At 35.2% G+C, this 17,732-nt stretch overlaps 2 protein-coding genes across 4 annotated transcripts in view; both read left to right on the forward strand.

Annotated features, from left to right (window-relative positions):
• LOC142231540 (uncharacterized) overlaps positions 1-1,346 on the forward strand; it is a 134,045-nt gene extending 132,699 nt beyond the window's left edge. For all 3 annotated transcript variants that reach the window (XM_075302167.1, XM_075302168.1, XM_075302169.1), the window contains one exon: positions 73-1,346. In XM_075302167.1, the coding sequence (XP_075158282.1) occupies positions 73-993 (921 nt within the window). In that variant the 3' untranslated portion in view covers positions 994-1,346. The remainder of the gene's footprint in view (positions 1-72) is intronic.
• Positions 1,347-8,877: 7,531 nt separating this feature from the next.
• On the forward strand, positions 8,878-15,923 carry LOC142231544 (uncharacterized). Its single transcript, XM_075302177.1, has 3 exons — positions 8,878-9,074; positions 9,139-9,226; positions 14,454-15,923. Exons 1-3 carry the CDS (start codon positions 9,024-9,026, stop codon positions 15,773-15,775), a joined length of 1,461 nt encoding a protein of 486 aa, XP_075158292.1. The 5' UTR covers positions 8,878-9,023; the 3' UTR covers positions 15,776-15,923.
• Positions 15,924-17,732: the final 1,809 nt, after the last annotated feature.

Raw genomic sequence — 17,732 nt, forward strand, 5'->3', positions numbered from 1 at the left:
TATATTCCAAAAATTATATGCAATTTGAATTCATGAGAGAAACTAAAATTTCTTTGTTTTGTGTGTAAATAGCCCATGCAGCCTCTATCTTCGAACAATAGTGGCAACAATAATTTAAACCAACAAAATCCGCCACAGAAATTTGCCATGATGAATACTCAAAATCCATCTGCTCCACTGGGTTATTCAAATGAACGACGTAATGTTGCTTTTCGATCACCATCATCAGCTTCGTCGTCTTCGAATGGACTTCATTTAAATGAAATACAATATCGGAATTCCAATAAGAATTCAACATCAGGGGGAATCAATCAATCCAATACCACCATCGCAAGTAGTTCATCGAATAATACCAATAGACAAACCTTAAGATTAGGTACGGTAACCATTGGAGAATACCATAAACATGGATCACTTAAAGAACCGGAAAAGTTTGATTTCATTGCAATGCAAGGTAAACGACAAGATTCCGGTGATACAACACCCACTAATGAGACTTTGCAAAGTGAATTGCATAGTACGTTGTCAAGGTCCAAATTGAAGAAGACCAATAATAATAATGGTTCACCAATGGAGCATCAGCGTAATTGCCCTCTACATCAGCAACAACATAGCCATCATAACCAACATCAGCAGCAGCAGCAGCCAATGCAGCATCATCAGTCGCAGAATTACAATCAAAATCAGAATCATTATCATCATCAGCATCCACCTGCGCCTCCTCTCCAGCAACAACATTTGGAATATCAAAATGTAAATTTTAATACATTCACCGTATCCGAAATAACACAGAAATTGCAAAAATCCTCCCTAAATGGTGGCGTTGGCGGTAATGTCTCATCATCATCACCGTTTAACAGTGGCCCTGGGGTTAGCAACAACGGTCAAAATCATCACTCTTCAATTGGCGGTATTCTAAAGAATGGCAATCGTAATCATTCATCCCATAACAGTAGTAATAAATCCACCGAAAAGTCCATTAAATTCGGTTAAATTATGTAAAGAGAAACGGGATGCGAATAATTTTGCAACTATCGTCACAAAAATTTAGAATTTATTTTGGTTTACATCTAATTTAGTTGTATTTCTCATGTGTATTATAGATAGATGCTCTACATATGTTCTATAATTTATAGCTATGTTTTGTTGTTATGTTAAATTTAAGCGATACATGTTTTTCCCTCAAAACCGCGGATGATAATAGCTGGGGATGAGAAATTTAATTTTTTATGTTAGTTTTATATTTTATTTTATCTTTATATATACTTTTATATATACAAAATATTATACTCAAAGTGTATGTATATGTATCAATGCTAATGTGCAATAAAACTCTCTTATATCTATCTATTCATGTTCAATTGATTCCAAGAAATGACTTTAAGATGATTAAGAGGTTAAATTATGTTAGGAGGAGGTAGAGGACGACAACAATTCTTGGATCGAATTGATGTCCACTTAGACCACTATAGCTCCATTGTGATTCTTCAAGATATTTTTTTCAACTTAATCTTCCTGAGGTGGTCTCGTATGAAGTCGCTCAAGAACTTCGATTTATCAGTCTTCATTAAATTTGCTTAACACATGCGGTCTAAGAATCTTATAGTTCATTCGCATTATATTTCCAAAAGATTACCCAGATTTCAAATGTCATTAGCCTTATAAAAAAATGGTTTTCAAATCTACTTTTAATAGATTTCGAACCTACCTAGAAAAAACTCTCATTACCCGGTAATCTTGCATGTAAGCCTATTTAAAAATTAATAACCACTTATAAATTGGCATCGCTCCGGATTACATTTACATACGCATGTCCTAGGAGGAAATACTTCTCCCCAGGCATACTTTCGGCCATGAAATAAGTAGTGCTTTTATAATCACCTAATATGTAATCACTAATTCGTAGATACACCAAAATTCGCAAAATAGCCACCTATTGTAATGCTGTAATAGGAGCACTACTTGAATAGAAACGAATATTGCATAAATAAACAAAAAATCTAATAAATAATCTAAATTACACGCAAATAAATTTCACACTTAAAATAGAAATAAATGTAGGTTGTTTAAGGGAGTTGGATTCGTGAATTACGTTATAATATATCCACATTACAGCCAACTGCATAAAAAATTGAGAATAACAATTCGAAAATTACCGAGAAATATGTATTTTTGTCATTACAAGTTAGTCATTATAACTCACCACAACGCAACGTGTAATGAGAGCTATACTCCTGGTAATGCCAATTGTAATGAGATGTGGTTACCTAGTTTTTGCTGGGTAATGTTTATGGAATATTATATTATTCAATTTTTTTATACCTTCCACCATAGGGTGGGTGGAACGGAATAACATTGTCATTCCGTTTGTACCACATCGAAATATTGCTCTAAGACCCCCCATATATTCTGGGTCGTGGTGAAATTCTGAGCCGTTCCGAGCATGTCCGTCGGTCTGTTGAAATTACGCTAACTTCCGAACGAAACAAGCTATCGACTTGAAACTTGGCATAAGTAGTTGTTATTGATATAGGTCGGATGTTATTGCAAATGGGCCATATTGCACCACTTTTACGTATAGCCCCCATATAAACTGAACCCCAGATTTACCTTGGGAAACCTCTTACCCCCATTTTCATGAAGCTCCGTTAGTGCTACGTTAGCTAACGAACTTTTGAACCGCATTATGAACATATCTGTCATCTTGCGTATATATTCCATATACCAGATAGGAGCTTAACTGCTGAAAATTTTTCAGTTAAAATTGACCGGAGAGAAGATATTTGCAATTTAATTTCTGTTAACTGGCAGTTAAAGCCTAACGGAGCTACATGAAAATGGCCGTTAGAGAAGCAAATTTCATCCGATCAGCTTGAAATTTGGTAAGTGTTATTAGTATATGGTATCTAACAACCGTGCATACTAACCGATCCCCAGATTTGACCTCCGAAACCTTTTAGGGGAGCAAAATTCATCCGATCCGGTTGAAACTTGGTACGTGGTGTTAGTATATGGTCTCTAATAACCATGCAAGAATTGGTTCATATCGGACCATAATTATATATAGCCCCCATACTAACCGATCCCCAGATTTGACCTTCGAAACCTCTTGGAGGAGCAAAATTCATGCGATCCGGTTGAAATTTGGTACGTAGTGTTAGTATACGGTCTCTAACAACCATGCAAGAATTGGTTCATATCGGACCATAGTTATATATAGCCCCCATATAAATCGATCCCCAGATTTGAACTCCTGAGCCTCATGGAGGAGCAAAATTTATCCGATATGATTGAAATTTGGTACGTGAATATATGGTCTTTAACAACCATGCCAAAATTGGTCCATATCGGTTCATAATCATATATAGCCCCCATATAAACCGATCCCCTAATTTGACCTCCGAAACCTCTTGGAGGAGCAAAATTCATCCGATCCTGTTGAAACTTGGTACGAGGTGTTAGAATATGGTCTCTAACAACCGTGCAAAAATTGGTCCATATCGGTCCATAATTGTATATAGCCCCCATATAAATCGATCCCCAGATTTGCACTCCTGAGCCTCTTGGAGGAGCAAAATTTATCCGATATGGTTGAAATTTGGTACGTGAGTATATGGTGTTTAACAACCATGCCAAAATTGGTCCATATCGGTTCATAATCATATATAGCCCCCATATAAACCGATCCCCAGATTTGGTATTGGAGTCTCTTGGAGGACCATATTTTTTTTTTTTTTTTTTTTTTATTTATTTAAAATTTCAATTAAAAACATAACAATACATTTTATAGCCTCAGCGCCTTTAAGACATTTTTGAGGCAAGTTGGCAAGATAACAACTACTCTAAAGTTTTTAATTAAGAAGTAACCTAAAACTATATAATATTTTAATATTAATACAGTTGATTATTGTAAATAATTCAAATTACAAATTAATTCAAAAATTCCTGAACATTACGTAGTAAATGATTCTTCAAATTCCGTTTGAATTGCGATAGCCGTAACAAGTTCCTTACATCAACCGGTAATCTGTTAAACAAGGAGCAACCAATGCATTCTACTCGTTGTCTGGACATCTCCAACCTACATCTAGCTACTCGTAATTGTGTTCTATTCCTTGTATTAAACGTAATCTGATTCTGATAAAATCCAATAGTGTGATATCCTATATTATTCAATGATTTATAAACATAAATAAGTATCTGATATCTATACAGATAATGTACTGGCAAAATTGTGTTGCAAATTTTCCCATACAAATCCACTGTAGAATATCTCTGCGGCAAGTTGTGAACCGCTTTTAGTGCCTTGTTCTGCATGCGTTGCAGTGATTGTAACTCAGTTGAGTTTTTGTGACCATAGATTCCCGCCAAAAACCCAATATGGCTGTGAACTAATGCTTGATATATCATCATCTTGGTTTCAGTGTTTAAGACATACCTAAGTTTATTCAAAATCCCAACAGCCGGGGATACCTTATTTCTTATAAAAGCAATATGCAAGTCCCAAGATAAATTAAACCTCAAATGTAGTCCTAAGTATTTTACTTCGCTCACTTCCTTAACCTCATGCTCACCTATAGATATCGAAAAGTCCTGGCGAAGTTGATGTGAATTCGGTCTGAATCTAATTAGCTTGGTCTTAAACGCATTTAATACCATCTTGTTAATCCTCATATACTCTAGGACTAAACACATATCACGCTCCATTGAAATTTTCAAAACAAGCTCGTTTCTGTACGGATAAAGAAGGCATATGTCATCCGCAAACATAAACATACACCCTTCCAATCCTAGATTTGAAATATCATTTATATAAATTGCAAACAACAGCGGCCCTAAACAACTACCTTGAGGTACTCCACTGTTCACATCACACATACTACTCCTTTCGCCGGAAACTTGTACAAACTGTTTCCTATTATACAAGAAACTCCGTAGTAACAATAATTCTCTTCCTCGAATCCCATAGTAATATAATTTTTCAAGAAGTATATCATGATCAATTATATCAAAAGCTTTAGTGAGATCCAAAAATATGGCACCAACACCCTTATATCCTTGATCCAAACTCATACATACAAAATTCAATAGATTCATAGTAGCCTCTTCTACTCCAGACCCCTTCCTAAAACCAAATTGGTATCTATATATTGTGTTACTATCATCTAGGTATTTAGATATGCTTCTATGTAATAATTTCTCCAATACCACGTCAACGATTGATAAAATACTCACTGGTCGAAATTGATCAATAGAAAGTGCACCTCCAACTTTCGGAATTGGTATAACCTTACTAATTTTTAAACGTTGGGGGTAATTTCCTGAGTCAACCATAACATTAAATATTTTTACTAAATATGGACATAAATACTCCTTGAACTCAATAACAACATTTGATGATATATTATCATATCCAGGAGATTTATTCCGCTTCAAATCACTCACAATATCATAAACTTCCTGTAAAGTACAATGAACTAAAACAAACCTATTTTGAGTCCGGCATAAAGTCCTCAGATTATTGCAGTTATCTCCGGAATATTCTACAATGGATTGCTTCAATTCCTGAACAGAATGTATAAAAAAATTATTCAAAACTTCTGCTTTCATTCTATTTTCTACAATAGTTTGACCCTTAAAAGAGAAATCTGGGACTGATCTTTTGTCTTTTCTACCAAGAACATTGTTGACAAACCTCCACGTCTTTGATGTATCCCCACTCACTTTCAACAAATTTTCATAAAAGTAACTTTGCCTTGACAATCTAGAAGCCACCCTCACTATTTTACTAATTTGTTTTAATAACATATTATATCTACAGCTTTTAGATTTCCTTCTTTTTGCAAGTAATTTTTCTTTGTAAAGAATTAATTTTTGCAAATTTGAATTTATCCATGGCATCATTTCGAATCTCATAAGCAATCTTGATCTAACTTCTGTTGTTGCATTTTCTATAGCCTTTGATAATGTATTTATAAATGTATCCGTATGATCAATAGGGGTTTCATCCTCCAAATGCACCATATTTACTTCCAAATATTCCTTAACTTTGTTCATATCAAATACAAACTTTGATTTTTCAATATATTTCTGTGGGATGTGCTCGTACTGAATTCGGCAGTTGACAATATTATGATCTGATAATCCACATTCAATGGAATCCACGTAAACCCTCTCAGATATATTGGAAAATACATGATCTATAGATACGCAGGAACCTGGCCTAGTGATTAAACTATGACAGCTTTCACAATCATAACTAAGAAATGTATCCCTTAAATTACCGAATTCCGTAGCCCTATTCTGATCAATATTCGAGTCCCCAAGAATCAAAGTAGCATTCTTAACTGCAAACCCCAGTATTCGTTCAAGCTTCGATATAAACAGCAATTCTGAACATTTTTGAGACCTATAATAGGATACTATTCTTAGTGGTTTTGAGTCAATGCGAATACTATCTATTTTAACTACAACAACATCAAAAAAATCTGAGCTTTGTGAAAATTCAAGAGAATATTTCAATTTATCGCTAATATATAAAGACGTTCCCCCGTAGCCATCAAACCTACAACAGTGAACACAAGAATAACCGGGGATATTATAAACTTGAAGTAAACTTTCTAGGAACCACGTTTCCTGAACGGCTATAATATCTGGAATTCTCGAAAATGAAGCAATCATTGATTTAAATCGATTGAATTTTGCAATTGATGAGATACTTCTAATATTAATTGACATAACATTCAAAAAATTATAATTCAATTGATAAAAATGATTATTGTAATCTGATATATTAAGAAAATAATGATTTCCATTCATAAGGTAATATAAAAGAGACTTCAAACTTATATATTTAACAAAAGTAATTAATATAAATACGAAATTTTAATTTGGTGATGTGTACTCAACACCATCATCATCATCGCCATTTGAATCATCATCAAGTACTTCAACTAACCGCTTACTCTGAATCTTATTCCTCTCCCGAGGCCTTGTGCTGGTTGCATTTAAAAGTAAAGTGTCAACATCCTCCACAGAACGAATAATCTGCTTTTTTGAGATATCACTCCTTTTATAGTATACTTTTCCATTCACAACAAAAACATGTTGAAATCCAACATTCTTAATAGATTTAGCATAGTTAAATAAATCCAATGTTTCCTTGCTTAAGAATTCATTAATATAAACGGTTTTTGTATTTTCTTTTGTCTTCAGTTTAGGTTTTACGGACATAAAGGCATCTCTGGTCAATTTGTTGGAGAACTTCACCACAGCTTTTTTCCTCTCTGGATCTCTTTTATTCATGTTTGGCATATAATAAGCTTCTTCAATGTTTTCAGATTTAACATCAACATCAAAGCTTTTTGCCAAATTCACCACTGCCTCAGCAGCCGATATTCCATCAGCAACCTTCAACCCGTTTACCACACAATCGTTTCTCACTCGGTAGTCATTCAGTGTTTTGACAGATATGTTAAGCCTTACTATTTCTCTTTTGAGTGAGGCGTTCTCTTTCTCAATGATAGATATCTTTTTCTTATTCTCCGTCACACCTTTCAATATGTCGTCATATTGCTGAGACATAAACTTCATGGTCTCCTGTATTGCTGACAACTGTGTTTTGATTTCTTTTAATTCAGTTTTAACTCCATTATCAATATTTTCCTTTGGCCCACAAAAGTGACAAACAAACATAACATCTTTGTTGCTCAATAGATGTTCGAACTGACGTTTATCCAATCGTGTACATTGAGAATGAAGAGCTTTACCGCACCTGTCACATTCAATAAAGCCATCTTTCTCCTCATTTATCTCTAACTCGCACTGGTTGCAATATAATTTTGTTGTGCCAACACTTCTACGATGTTTCAAGGGCATCTTTGAACAAATTTGGAAAGCAAATTTCTCTTAAGCCAAGACGATGTTACTTATTTTATCACGAAAACTTTGCGAACTTCGTAATTTATTTATTTTTTCACCTGATTGAGACAGGTTGCAAAAAACACGATCGATCGTTACCAGAGTTGCCAACTTTTTTTAAATCGGAATCAGTTGAAATTTTGCTACTGGAGCCTCTTGGAGGAGCAAATTTCATCCGATTCAGTAGAAATTTTGTATTCTGTGTAAGTATATGGACACTAACAACCATGCAAAAATTGGTCCATATTGATCCATAATTATATATAGCCCCCATATAAACCGGTCCCCAGATTTGACTTTCGGTGCCATTTGGAGAAGAAAAAATCATCCGATATGGTTGAAATTTGGTACGTGAGTATATGGTCATTAACAACCATCCCAAAATCGGTCTATAGTTATATATAGCCCTCAGATAAACCGATCCCCAAAAACACAAAAAATGGTCCATATCGGTTCATAATTGTATATAGCCCCTAATTCTGGCTCTCTAAATACCGCGCAAAAGTCCATATAGGTTCGAAATTATTTGTAGACTTTCCTACATATATTTTTTTGTCTAACACATTCCACGTATGGACTTACGATTTAGAAGACTATGTTAAAATTTTTTAAGATACCTTGCCATCGGTAAGTAGCTCAAGTAATTCGATTGTGGATGACAGTAGAAGTTTCTACGCAATCCATGGTGGACGGTACATAAGATTCGGCCTGGCCGAACTTACGGTCGTATATACTTGTTTGTCATTTATATCATTTCTGGATAAAATTTGATCACATATAGTTTGGCAAAAGTTTAGCATGTTTGTTTTAACTGTTTGATTTGTTGAAATTACCTTCCGAAATATGCCTTAGACGTACTGAAGAAGTGAAACCGTTGAGTCATTACAACACGTTTTCAATAATTAGCATATAATAAAATATATTGAATCTATCAAGTCTCTTTGAAAAATTTGTCGATTTGAATTTTTAAAAGAAAAAAAATTATTTTTCCTAGCCTTTTTCAAGTCTTCTCTCAAATATTGCACTTAATATATTTTTAAAATTTTCTATCTTACGAGTTAATCTTGTGCCTATACCAAAAAGCGAATAGCGAAAAATACAAGATGACCAGTAATAATATACAAAAAATTGTTCAAAATAATCTACATTTAAATGTAAGTGTATTTTGGTATAACTATTAAGGTGTAAATAATCTAACGTAAAGGATTTTCCCCTCAGCCATGGTTACTCTCCAAGAATACCAATGAAATTTTAAATGCTTGTATACAAAAGATCTATAAACAACGGCAGCATGCAATGAGGAAAGGTAAGAATAGTACAAAATTAGGAGGGGTTTACATACCAAATAATGGTGAGCAAATGTATGAAGCGGTATGTAAATGCGATGGATGAATTTTTATCCTTTAACTTTCCAAGTAACTGTACCAGTCTATTTTTTCCATAGAATTTTTAAGGAAATTCAGCTCTAATTAATCATAATGCTACAAAACGAATCTATTCAAGAAAGAGGATTTAATAGTTAAGGGCATTAGCCAGTTAGGGGATATTCCCCCGGATTGAGAAGTTTTTGCGTTAATGAAAACGCCTTTTTTGAGTTTTAATGAGGAGATTCTACAGAAATTTTGGAAACTTAGTTGGGTTTTTTTTTTTTAAATCTGTTCAGTATAAAGATCAGTCAGTCTTGTTTATAGTAATTTCGTGAGTGGGTAGTTTAAATTATAAATATCGGCGCTAAGTATTCTTTTTTTTTGTACTCGTAAGTTTGTTTTCGTTTTAATTTTCGAAAGTAGTCAAAATGTATTGGGAAATTTCGGTTTAAATTGGGAATTTTTAGAATGAAAACATCTTGATTTGGGGACAAGAATTAGAAAAACACTGACAACACTGTGAGTTGGATAAGTTCAAGCTACAGATTTTATCATAAAGGGTGATACGGTTAAAATTTGATCAATATAAACTTGACGTATTTGTTTCAATTTTGCATTTAAAAAACCTGAACACCCCTCATTTTGAAGGTGTGTGTGTGTAAAATGTTGCTCCTATCGACAGCCAGGAAGTCTGGATCGGGGGGAAATCGAAAACCGACAGCCAGGAAGTCTGGATCGGGGGGAAATCGAAAACCGGAAGCCGCTGAGACGACAAAGAGAGTTGCCGGTAGTTTCAAGCGAAACCCTAACCTCTCTCTCCGAGATGTCGCAAATAAGCTGGGTGTATCGTCTACAACCGTGCATCGAGCCAAAAAACGAGCCGGACTATCGACTTACAAGAAGGTAGTGACTCCAAATCGCGATGATAAACAAAATACGACGGCCAAAGCGCGATCCCCGACGATGCTGACGAAGTTTGACTGCGTGGTAATGGACGACGAAACCTACGTCAAAGCCGACTACCAGCAGCTTCCGGGACAGGAGTTTTATACGGCAAAAGGAAGGGGAATGGTAGCAGATATTTTCAAGCACATTAAACTGTCAAAGTTCGCAAAGAAATATCTGGTTTGGCAAGCCATCTGTACCTGTGGCTTGAAAAGCAGCATTTTCATAGCTTCCGGGACTGTCAACCAAGAAATTTACGTGAAAGAGTGTTTGAATAAACGTCGGCTGCCTTTCCTGAAGAAACACGGTTGTTCCGTACTGTTTTGGCCGGATTTGGCATCTTGCCATTACGGTAAAAAGGCCATGGAGTGATACGCCGCCAACAACGTGCAGGTGGTTCCCAAGGACAAGAACCCTCCCAACACGCCAGAGCTCCGCCCAATTGAGAAATACTGGGCTATTGTGAAGCGGAACCTAAAGAAGACCAAAAGAACTGCTAAGGACGAGCAGCAGTTCAAGGCAAACTGGCTTTCTGCGGCGAAGAAGGTGGACAAGGTGGCTGTACAAAATCTGATGGCAGATGTCAAGCGTTAGGCCCGGCAATTCGGATTTGGAAAAGCGAAAGCCTAACTGAATATTTTTCCTGAATTTTGTACTAATTGAACTTGAAAAAGAAATTTAATTTGATTGTTTAAATAAACGATTTCACCGATTTACACGCGTTTTCCCTTGACCAAATTTTGACCGTATCACCCTTTACATTTTAGATTTTCTTGAATTGGCTACCTTTGGCAGGAATTATGGCCTTCAAATGACCTACAAAGCCTTTGCACGGTGCGCGGTGGGTCGCGCTATTTTTCTCATTACCGGCTAAAAACCGTCTTGAGATTATCAACATTTTGGTCATTTTTAATGCCAACCTTAATCTCCAAAATTCTCTAGTCTCACGGATTAAGATCCGGATATATTTTTGGTCATTGTAGGGTAGATATGAATCAAGTCTTCTTCTTGTTTAGCCATTCTTGGTTGACGCCTACTGAGTCCTGTTACAATGGGCACGGTCTGCGGCCCAAATGTTTGTCCAGGGCTTCAGTACTATCTTTAGGGCCTTTTCCCGACAATATTCGACATATTTTGACCACACGGTCGTACAGTGGTTCCATTTTTTTAATTCGGCAACTTTTGAATGGATACAAATTATAAATAAACAAGTATATATGGCCGTAAGTTCGGCCAGGCCGAATCTTATGTACCCTCCACCATGGATAGCGAAGAAACTTTTACGAAAGACTGTCATCCACAATCGAATTACTTAGGTTGTGGTATTTTAAATCGTTTTCTAAATTGTGAGTTAGTCCATACGTGGTATATATTAAACAAAAAAGGTATGTGTAGGTAAGTCTACAAATAATTACGAATCGATATGGACTTTTGCACGGTACGTAGGGAGCCAGAATTGAAATATGGGGGTCGCTTATATGGGGGCTATATACAATTACGAACTTGATATGGACCAATTTTTGTGTGATTGGGGATCGATTTATCTGAGGGCTATATATAACTATAGACTGATATGGACCTAGTTAGGCATGGTTCTTAATGGCCATATACTAGCACAATGTACCAAATTTCCACTGACTCGAATGAAATTTGCTCCTCCAAGAGGCTTCAAAACCAAATCTCGGGATAGGTTTATATGGGGGCTATATATGATTATAGAGCGATATGAACCAATTCCTGCATGGTTGTTGGATACCATATACTAACATCACGTACCAAATTTCAACCAGATCGGATGAATTTTGCTTCTCCAAAAGGCACCGGAGGTCAAATCTGGGGATCGGTTTATATGGGGGCTATATATAATTATGGAGCGATATGAACCAATTCCTGCATGGTTGTTGGATACCATGTACTAACATCATGTACCAAATTTCAACCGAATCGGATGAATTTTGGTCTTCCAAGGGGCTCCGGAGGTCAAATCTGGGGATCGGTTTATATGGGGGCTATATATAATTTTGCACCGATTTTGACCAATTTTTGCATGGGTGTTTGAGGCCATATATTAACACCACGTACCAAATATCAACTGAATCAGATGAATTTTGGTCCTCCAAGAGGTTTCGGAGGTAACATTAGGGGATCGGTTTATATGGGGGCTATATATAATTATTGACAATTTTTGCATGGTCATTAGATACCATATACTAACACCATGTACCAAATTTCAGCCTGATTTTGCTACTCTTAGAGGCTCCGCAAGCTAAATCGGGGGATCGGTTTATATGGGGGGCTATATATAATTATTGACCGATATGGGCCAATTTTTGCATGGTTGTTAAAGACCATATACTAACACCATGTACCAAATTTCAGCCCGATCGGATGAAATTTGCTTCTCTGAGAGGCTTTGAAAGCCAAATCGAGGGATCGCTTTATATGGGGGCTATATATAATTATGAAGCCATGTGGACCAATTTTTGCATGGTTGTTAGAGACCATATACTAACACCATGTACCAAATTTCAGCCGGATCGGATGAAATTTGCTTCTCTTAGAGAGTCTGCAAGCCAAATTTCGGGGTCCGTTTATATGGGGGCTATACGTAAAAGTGGACCGATATGGCCCATTTGCAATACCATCCGACCTACATCAATAACAAGTCGATAGCTTGTTTCGTTCGGAAGTTAGCGTGATTTCAACAGACGGACATACGGACATACGGACGGACGGACATGCTCAGATCGACTCAGAATTTCACCACGACCTAGAATATATATACTTTATGGGGTCTTAGAGCAATATTTCGATGTGTTACAAACGGAATGACAAAGTTAATATACCCCCATCCTATGGTGGAGGGTATAAAAAAATGTTTGTGTGCACGCTGAGGGGTTTTGCCCTAAGATTGCAAGTTTGTGAATCCACGGGATGGGCTTTGGTAGTTTGTCATATGGACCAAAACCGCTTGCACGAATGTGATAGTTACACTAATAGCAAAAAATACGTTCCAAAATCGTGAACGGACGGTAACAAAATGAAACGGAAACGTTCACGAAAATCATAAGGGAATGTTCACGGTTCCGTTCACGATTTCATGAACGGCTTACATTTTGCTTTGGCAGTGAAAATTCTTAAAATATTCGTTAGACGTTCTTGTGGTAACTCCGTCGGTGGTGCAATGCGCTAAGGCTGTTAGCGTGTATGGTAAAAGCAACCCAGGTTCGAGTACCGGGACCGGATTTTTTTATTTATAAATTTGTAACCATTATGTTTTCAGATCATAAACGCTGGTTGCTTTTTTGACAACGTTTGGTGTATTGACAACGTCTGTTTTTGCCGTGTGACACCACATGAGTGTTGATTCACTTTCTTGTACGCCGTTCATGATTTTTTCTATGGGTGTACCGAATTTGGATTTTTCCGATTAGAAATCACACCAAATTGAGCAGTATTATTTGCCAAAGAGGTCAGTTGAAAATGTATACCTTCGATTGGCTACCAGAAGTCAAACGCCGCCGATGGTAATGGTGAGGGCCGCCGTAACGGACGATGGTCACTTGCGAACAAGCTTTTTTTTTGCATCGATCCACTTAAACTTTTTAGAACTTCAATGGCTTTAGGTGAATCTCATTCTATCAATGCGTTTTTGTATGTAACGTCAAAAAGGACCAGTCGGTTTAAAATACCGGTCGTCATAGAATTAAGTTCTAAGTTGACATTCCCTTTGTTTGCCCGTTTGTCTATTGATGATTTTTTTTTTTGCAAATTGCAAGTCGCAATTTAAGTCCCATCATCCTCAAATTTGGCATGGGGTCTTATTTGGCCTCAAACAAAATCCCTATTGATTTTGGAAAAAATCAGTACAGATTTAGATATAGCTGCTATATATATTTTTTCAAAATTCAAAATTCGTACATCCATAACGAATAACTTAATCATAACGAATAACTTAATTTTTGAATGTATTCAAAATTTGTACTATGAAGATTTTATAAGAATCTTGCAGCGGTCTTAGACTAAGCAACAGTTGCATGGGAATTTTGTAAATGGCTTCTTCTTTCTTTTAGTAATTGCTTAGTATATACGAGCTCTTTGATTGAAGAGTATAAAATTCCATTTAACTATCGCTTGTTTTTAAACTCTTCAAAGCCGTCCTTAGCAAAAGTCATCTTAGCAAACATTATTCTATTATATTATCATCATCCTTCATTGCAGATCTTAAACCTCCCAAAATAGCCACCGAACGCCCTGAAAATAAAGCTCCCATACGCACGTTTAAGTCACAACAGGAGAATGCCTACAGTCCTAGTAAAATAGTACCACAAAATTTTCAATATCCTGCAAAGAAATCTAAAGTAAACGCTTCACCAAAACTCAATCACAATCGTTTAATGCAATTCTTGGATACAAATGATCAATTGAATCTGCAAATCAAAAAGAAATATTCCGTAAACTCTAATGCAACGAAAAAATTATTGAAATCTCCCAATTTGAAAATCTACAGTTCTCGCCGTTGTAGCTCTAGCATTAGTAGCTCACGATCAAGTCTCTTCCGACGTCATGATGAAAAACGTCGCCAAAAGCAATTATATCCTTCGCATTTGAACTTTATGCTACGTTCCATTCATAGTAGCCAATTAGTGGATAATATTACCAAGTATATAATGCCTATAAGAAATCAACAGATGAAGGGAAATCTAGGATCCCTGCCCGAGGCCCTGAAAGTTAGTTCGTCCATACAGAATGATCTGATGGCCATCGATGATGTTCTACGTAATCGTATCTCTGTTGGTGGTGCTGAGGATGGAAAGGGCAATAGCAAATCTTTGGAAGCTATGAAACCTATTGCTATTGATCGATTAGGGGTATGGAAACATCCTCCGTCGCTAGATAAGTTTCCTTTAAGTAACCTAGAAAAAATTTTGGTTAATAAGGAGACAGGTACGGAAAAAACTACAAAATCGTTTCTAGGACAAAAAAATTTCAAAACTAAAATAGAAATGGATTCTTGCACAACACAAAATGATTCCTATGGCATATTGGAAAAGGATATAAAAAGTCCAGATTTTAAGGAGAAACACCGACGCAATCGCATGAAGAAATTAGGTCTAATTAAAGAATCTCCTAAACCTTCCAGAAGTAATATCATTGAGAACCATAATGAATCATCTCAAATGCAAATGAGAGCTGACAATAAAATGGATATCAGGCAAGGGTATATCAATCGCCAAGAACTTTATAGTCATCCTCTACTCAACTACTTTCCTTTGGTTAAGGCGAAGGAAAAGAAACTCCCTTTAAAAAGTTGTCAAAATCAAACGGCTCCAGATTATAAATCCACATCAAAACGTTTATATAGTAACCCCTCGGATATCATAGTATCACCATCATCTTCTGAAACTTCTACGCTTCCCCCAGATCGTCTAAGTCAAGGACCTTTGGCCTTGGCTGCAGCAAATATTAGCTCATTTATGTCGAAAAATCCCAGCATTTATCGTCATGGTAATCATCGCCCATTTGCAATGGGAAAATATTGAATTTTATTTCTTGGCTAAGAGTCCTTACTACGTTTTGTCGGTTACTTTGTGTGGTGAGATGCAAGGCATGTAATTTCAAAATTGTTGTATATTTTTTGTGTAGTATAATCTTTTTAAATATATATCTTTATTATTATTATTCCAACAATTGTTTTTAATACTGAAAAAAAAATCTAAAATTTATCATCTGGCATGATAAATTGCACCGCCCATAGCACCGAAGGAAAGAGACCTCCCACAGGTATGGTAGTTTTGGCCAAAAGTCCAAAATTGCATTTCTATAAAAAAATTTATCAAAATTTTATTTCTATAGAATATTTTGTGAAAATTTTATTTCTATGGAATATTTTATCAATATTTTATTTCTATAGAAAATTTTGTCAACATTTTATTTCTGTCGAAAATTTAGTAAAAATTTTATTTCTATAGAAAATTTTGTGATAAATTTATTTCTATGGAATATTTTATGAAAATTTTATTTCTATAGAAAATTTTGTCAAAATTCTATTTCTATAGAAAATTGTTTTAAAATTTTATTTCTATAGAAAATTTTGCCAACTATAGAAAATTTTGTCAACATTTTGTTTCTATTGAAAATTTTGTTCAAGTTTTATTTCTATAGAAGATTTTATTAAAATTTTATATCTATAGAAAATTTTCTCAATTATTTATTTCTATAAACAATTTTTAGTTAAAATTTTATTTCTATAAAAAATATTGGCAAAATTTTATTTATATAGAAAATTTTGTCAAAATTTTATTTCTATAGAAAAATTTGTCTAAATTTTCTTCCTATAGAAAAGTTTATCAAAATTATATTTCTATAGAAAATTTTGTCAAAAATTTTATTTATATTTTGTCAAAATTTTATTTCTATAGAAAATTTTGCCAACATATTATTTCTGTAGAAAATTTTGGCAACATTTTATTTCTATAGAAAATTTTGTCAAAATTTTATTTCTATAGAAAATTTTGTGAAAATTTTATTTCTATGGAATATTTTATCAAAATTTTAAAATTTTGTAAAGAAAATTTTTCAAAATTTTATTTCTATACAAAATTTTGTCAAAATTTTATTTCTATAGAAAATTTTGTCAAAATTATATATCTATAGAAAATTAGTTTAAAATATTATTTCTATAGAAAATTTTGTGAAAATTTTACTTCTATAGAAAATTTTGTGAAAAGTTTATTTCTATGGAAGCACGCTCAAAAATAAACCCTGCCAACTTCACTCAAATCGATGATTTGATAGGAAAGAGAAATGTTTGTATGAATTTATTTCGGCTATCATAAACCTTTTTTGGAAGGTTCAAGTGTGGTTCACCTTGGGTTTATTGAACTGCCTGCATTTATTCTGATAATTGGTTGATACTTTTGCTTCAAGTAGAGAATAGGTTAGGTTAGGTGGCAGCCTGATGTATCAGGCTCACTTAGACTATTCAGTCCATTGTGATACCACATTGGTGAACTTCTCCCTTATCACTGAGTGCTGCCTGATTCCATGTTAAGCTCAATGACAAGGGACCTCCTTTTTATAGCCGAGTCCGAACGGCGTTCCACATTGCAGTGAAACCACTTAGAGAAGTTTTAAACCCCTCAGAAATGTCACCGGCATTACTGAGGTGTAATAATCCACCGCTGAAAAACTTTTTGGTGTTCGGTCGAAGCAGGAATCGAACCCAAGACCTTGTGTATGCAAGGCGGGCATGCTAAGAATTGCACCACGATGGCTCCCGTGGTAGAGGATGCTGATGAGGAATGTGGTAATTCCGAAACGTGCGTCCATCCAACCATCTTGCAGTCTATAGGGCTTTGCCCAAATAAATTTGACAAACATTATTTTCCTCTGTTGGTTAAGCTACACTTGTAGCTTAGCCAATGCATGGTTTTAAGCTGAAATAGAATTTCTTTTTTCAAATTTTATTTCCATAGAAAATTTTGTCAAAATTTTATT

The sequence above is a fragment of the Haematobia irritans genome, chromosome 3 (assembly GCF_050003625.1).
Source record: "Haematobia irritans isolate KBUSLIRL chromosome 3, ASM5000362v1, whole genome shotgun sequence".
Lineage (NCBI taxonomy): Eukaryota > Metazoa > Arthropoda > Insecta > Diptera > Muscidae > Haematobia > Haematobia irritans.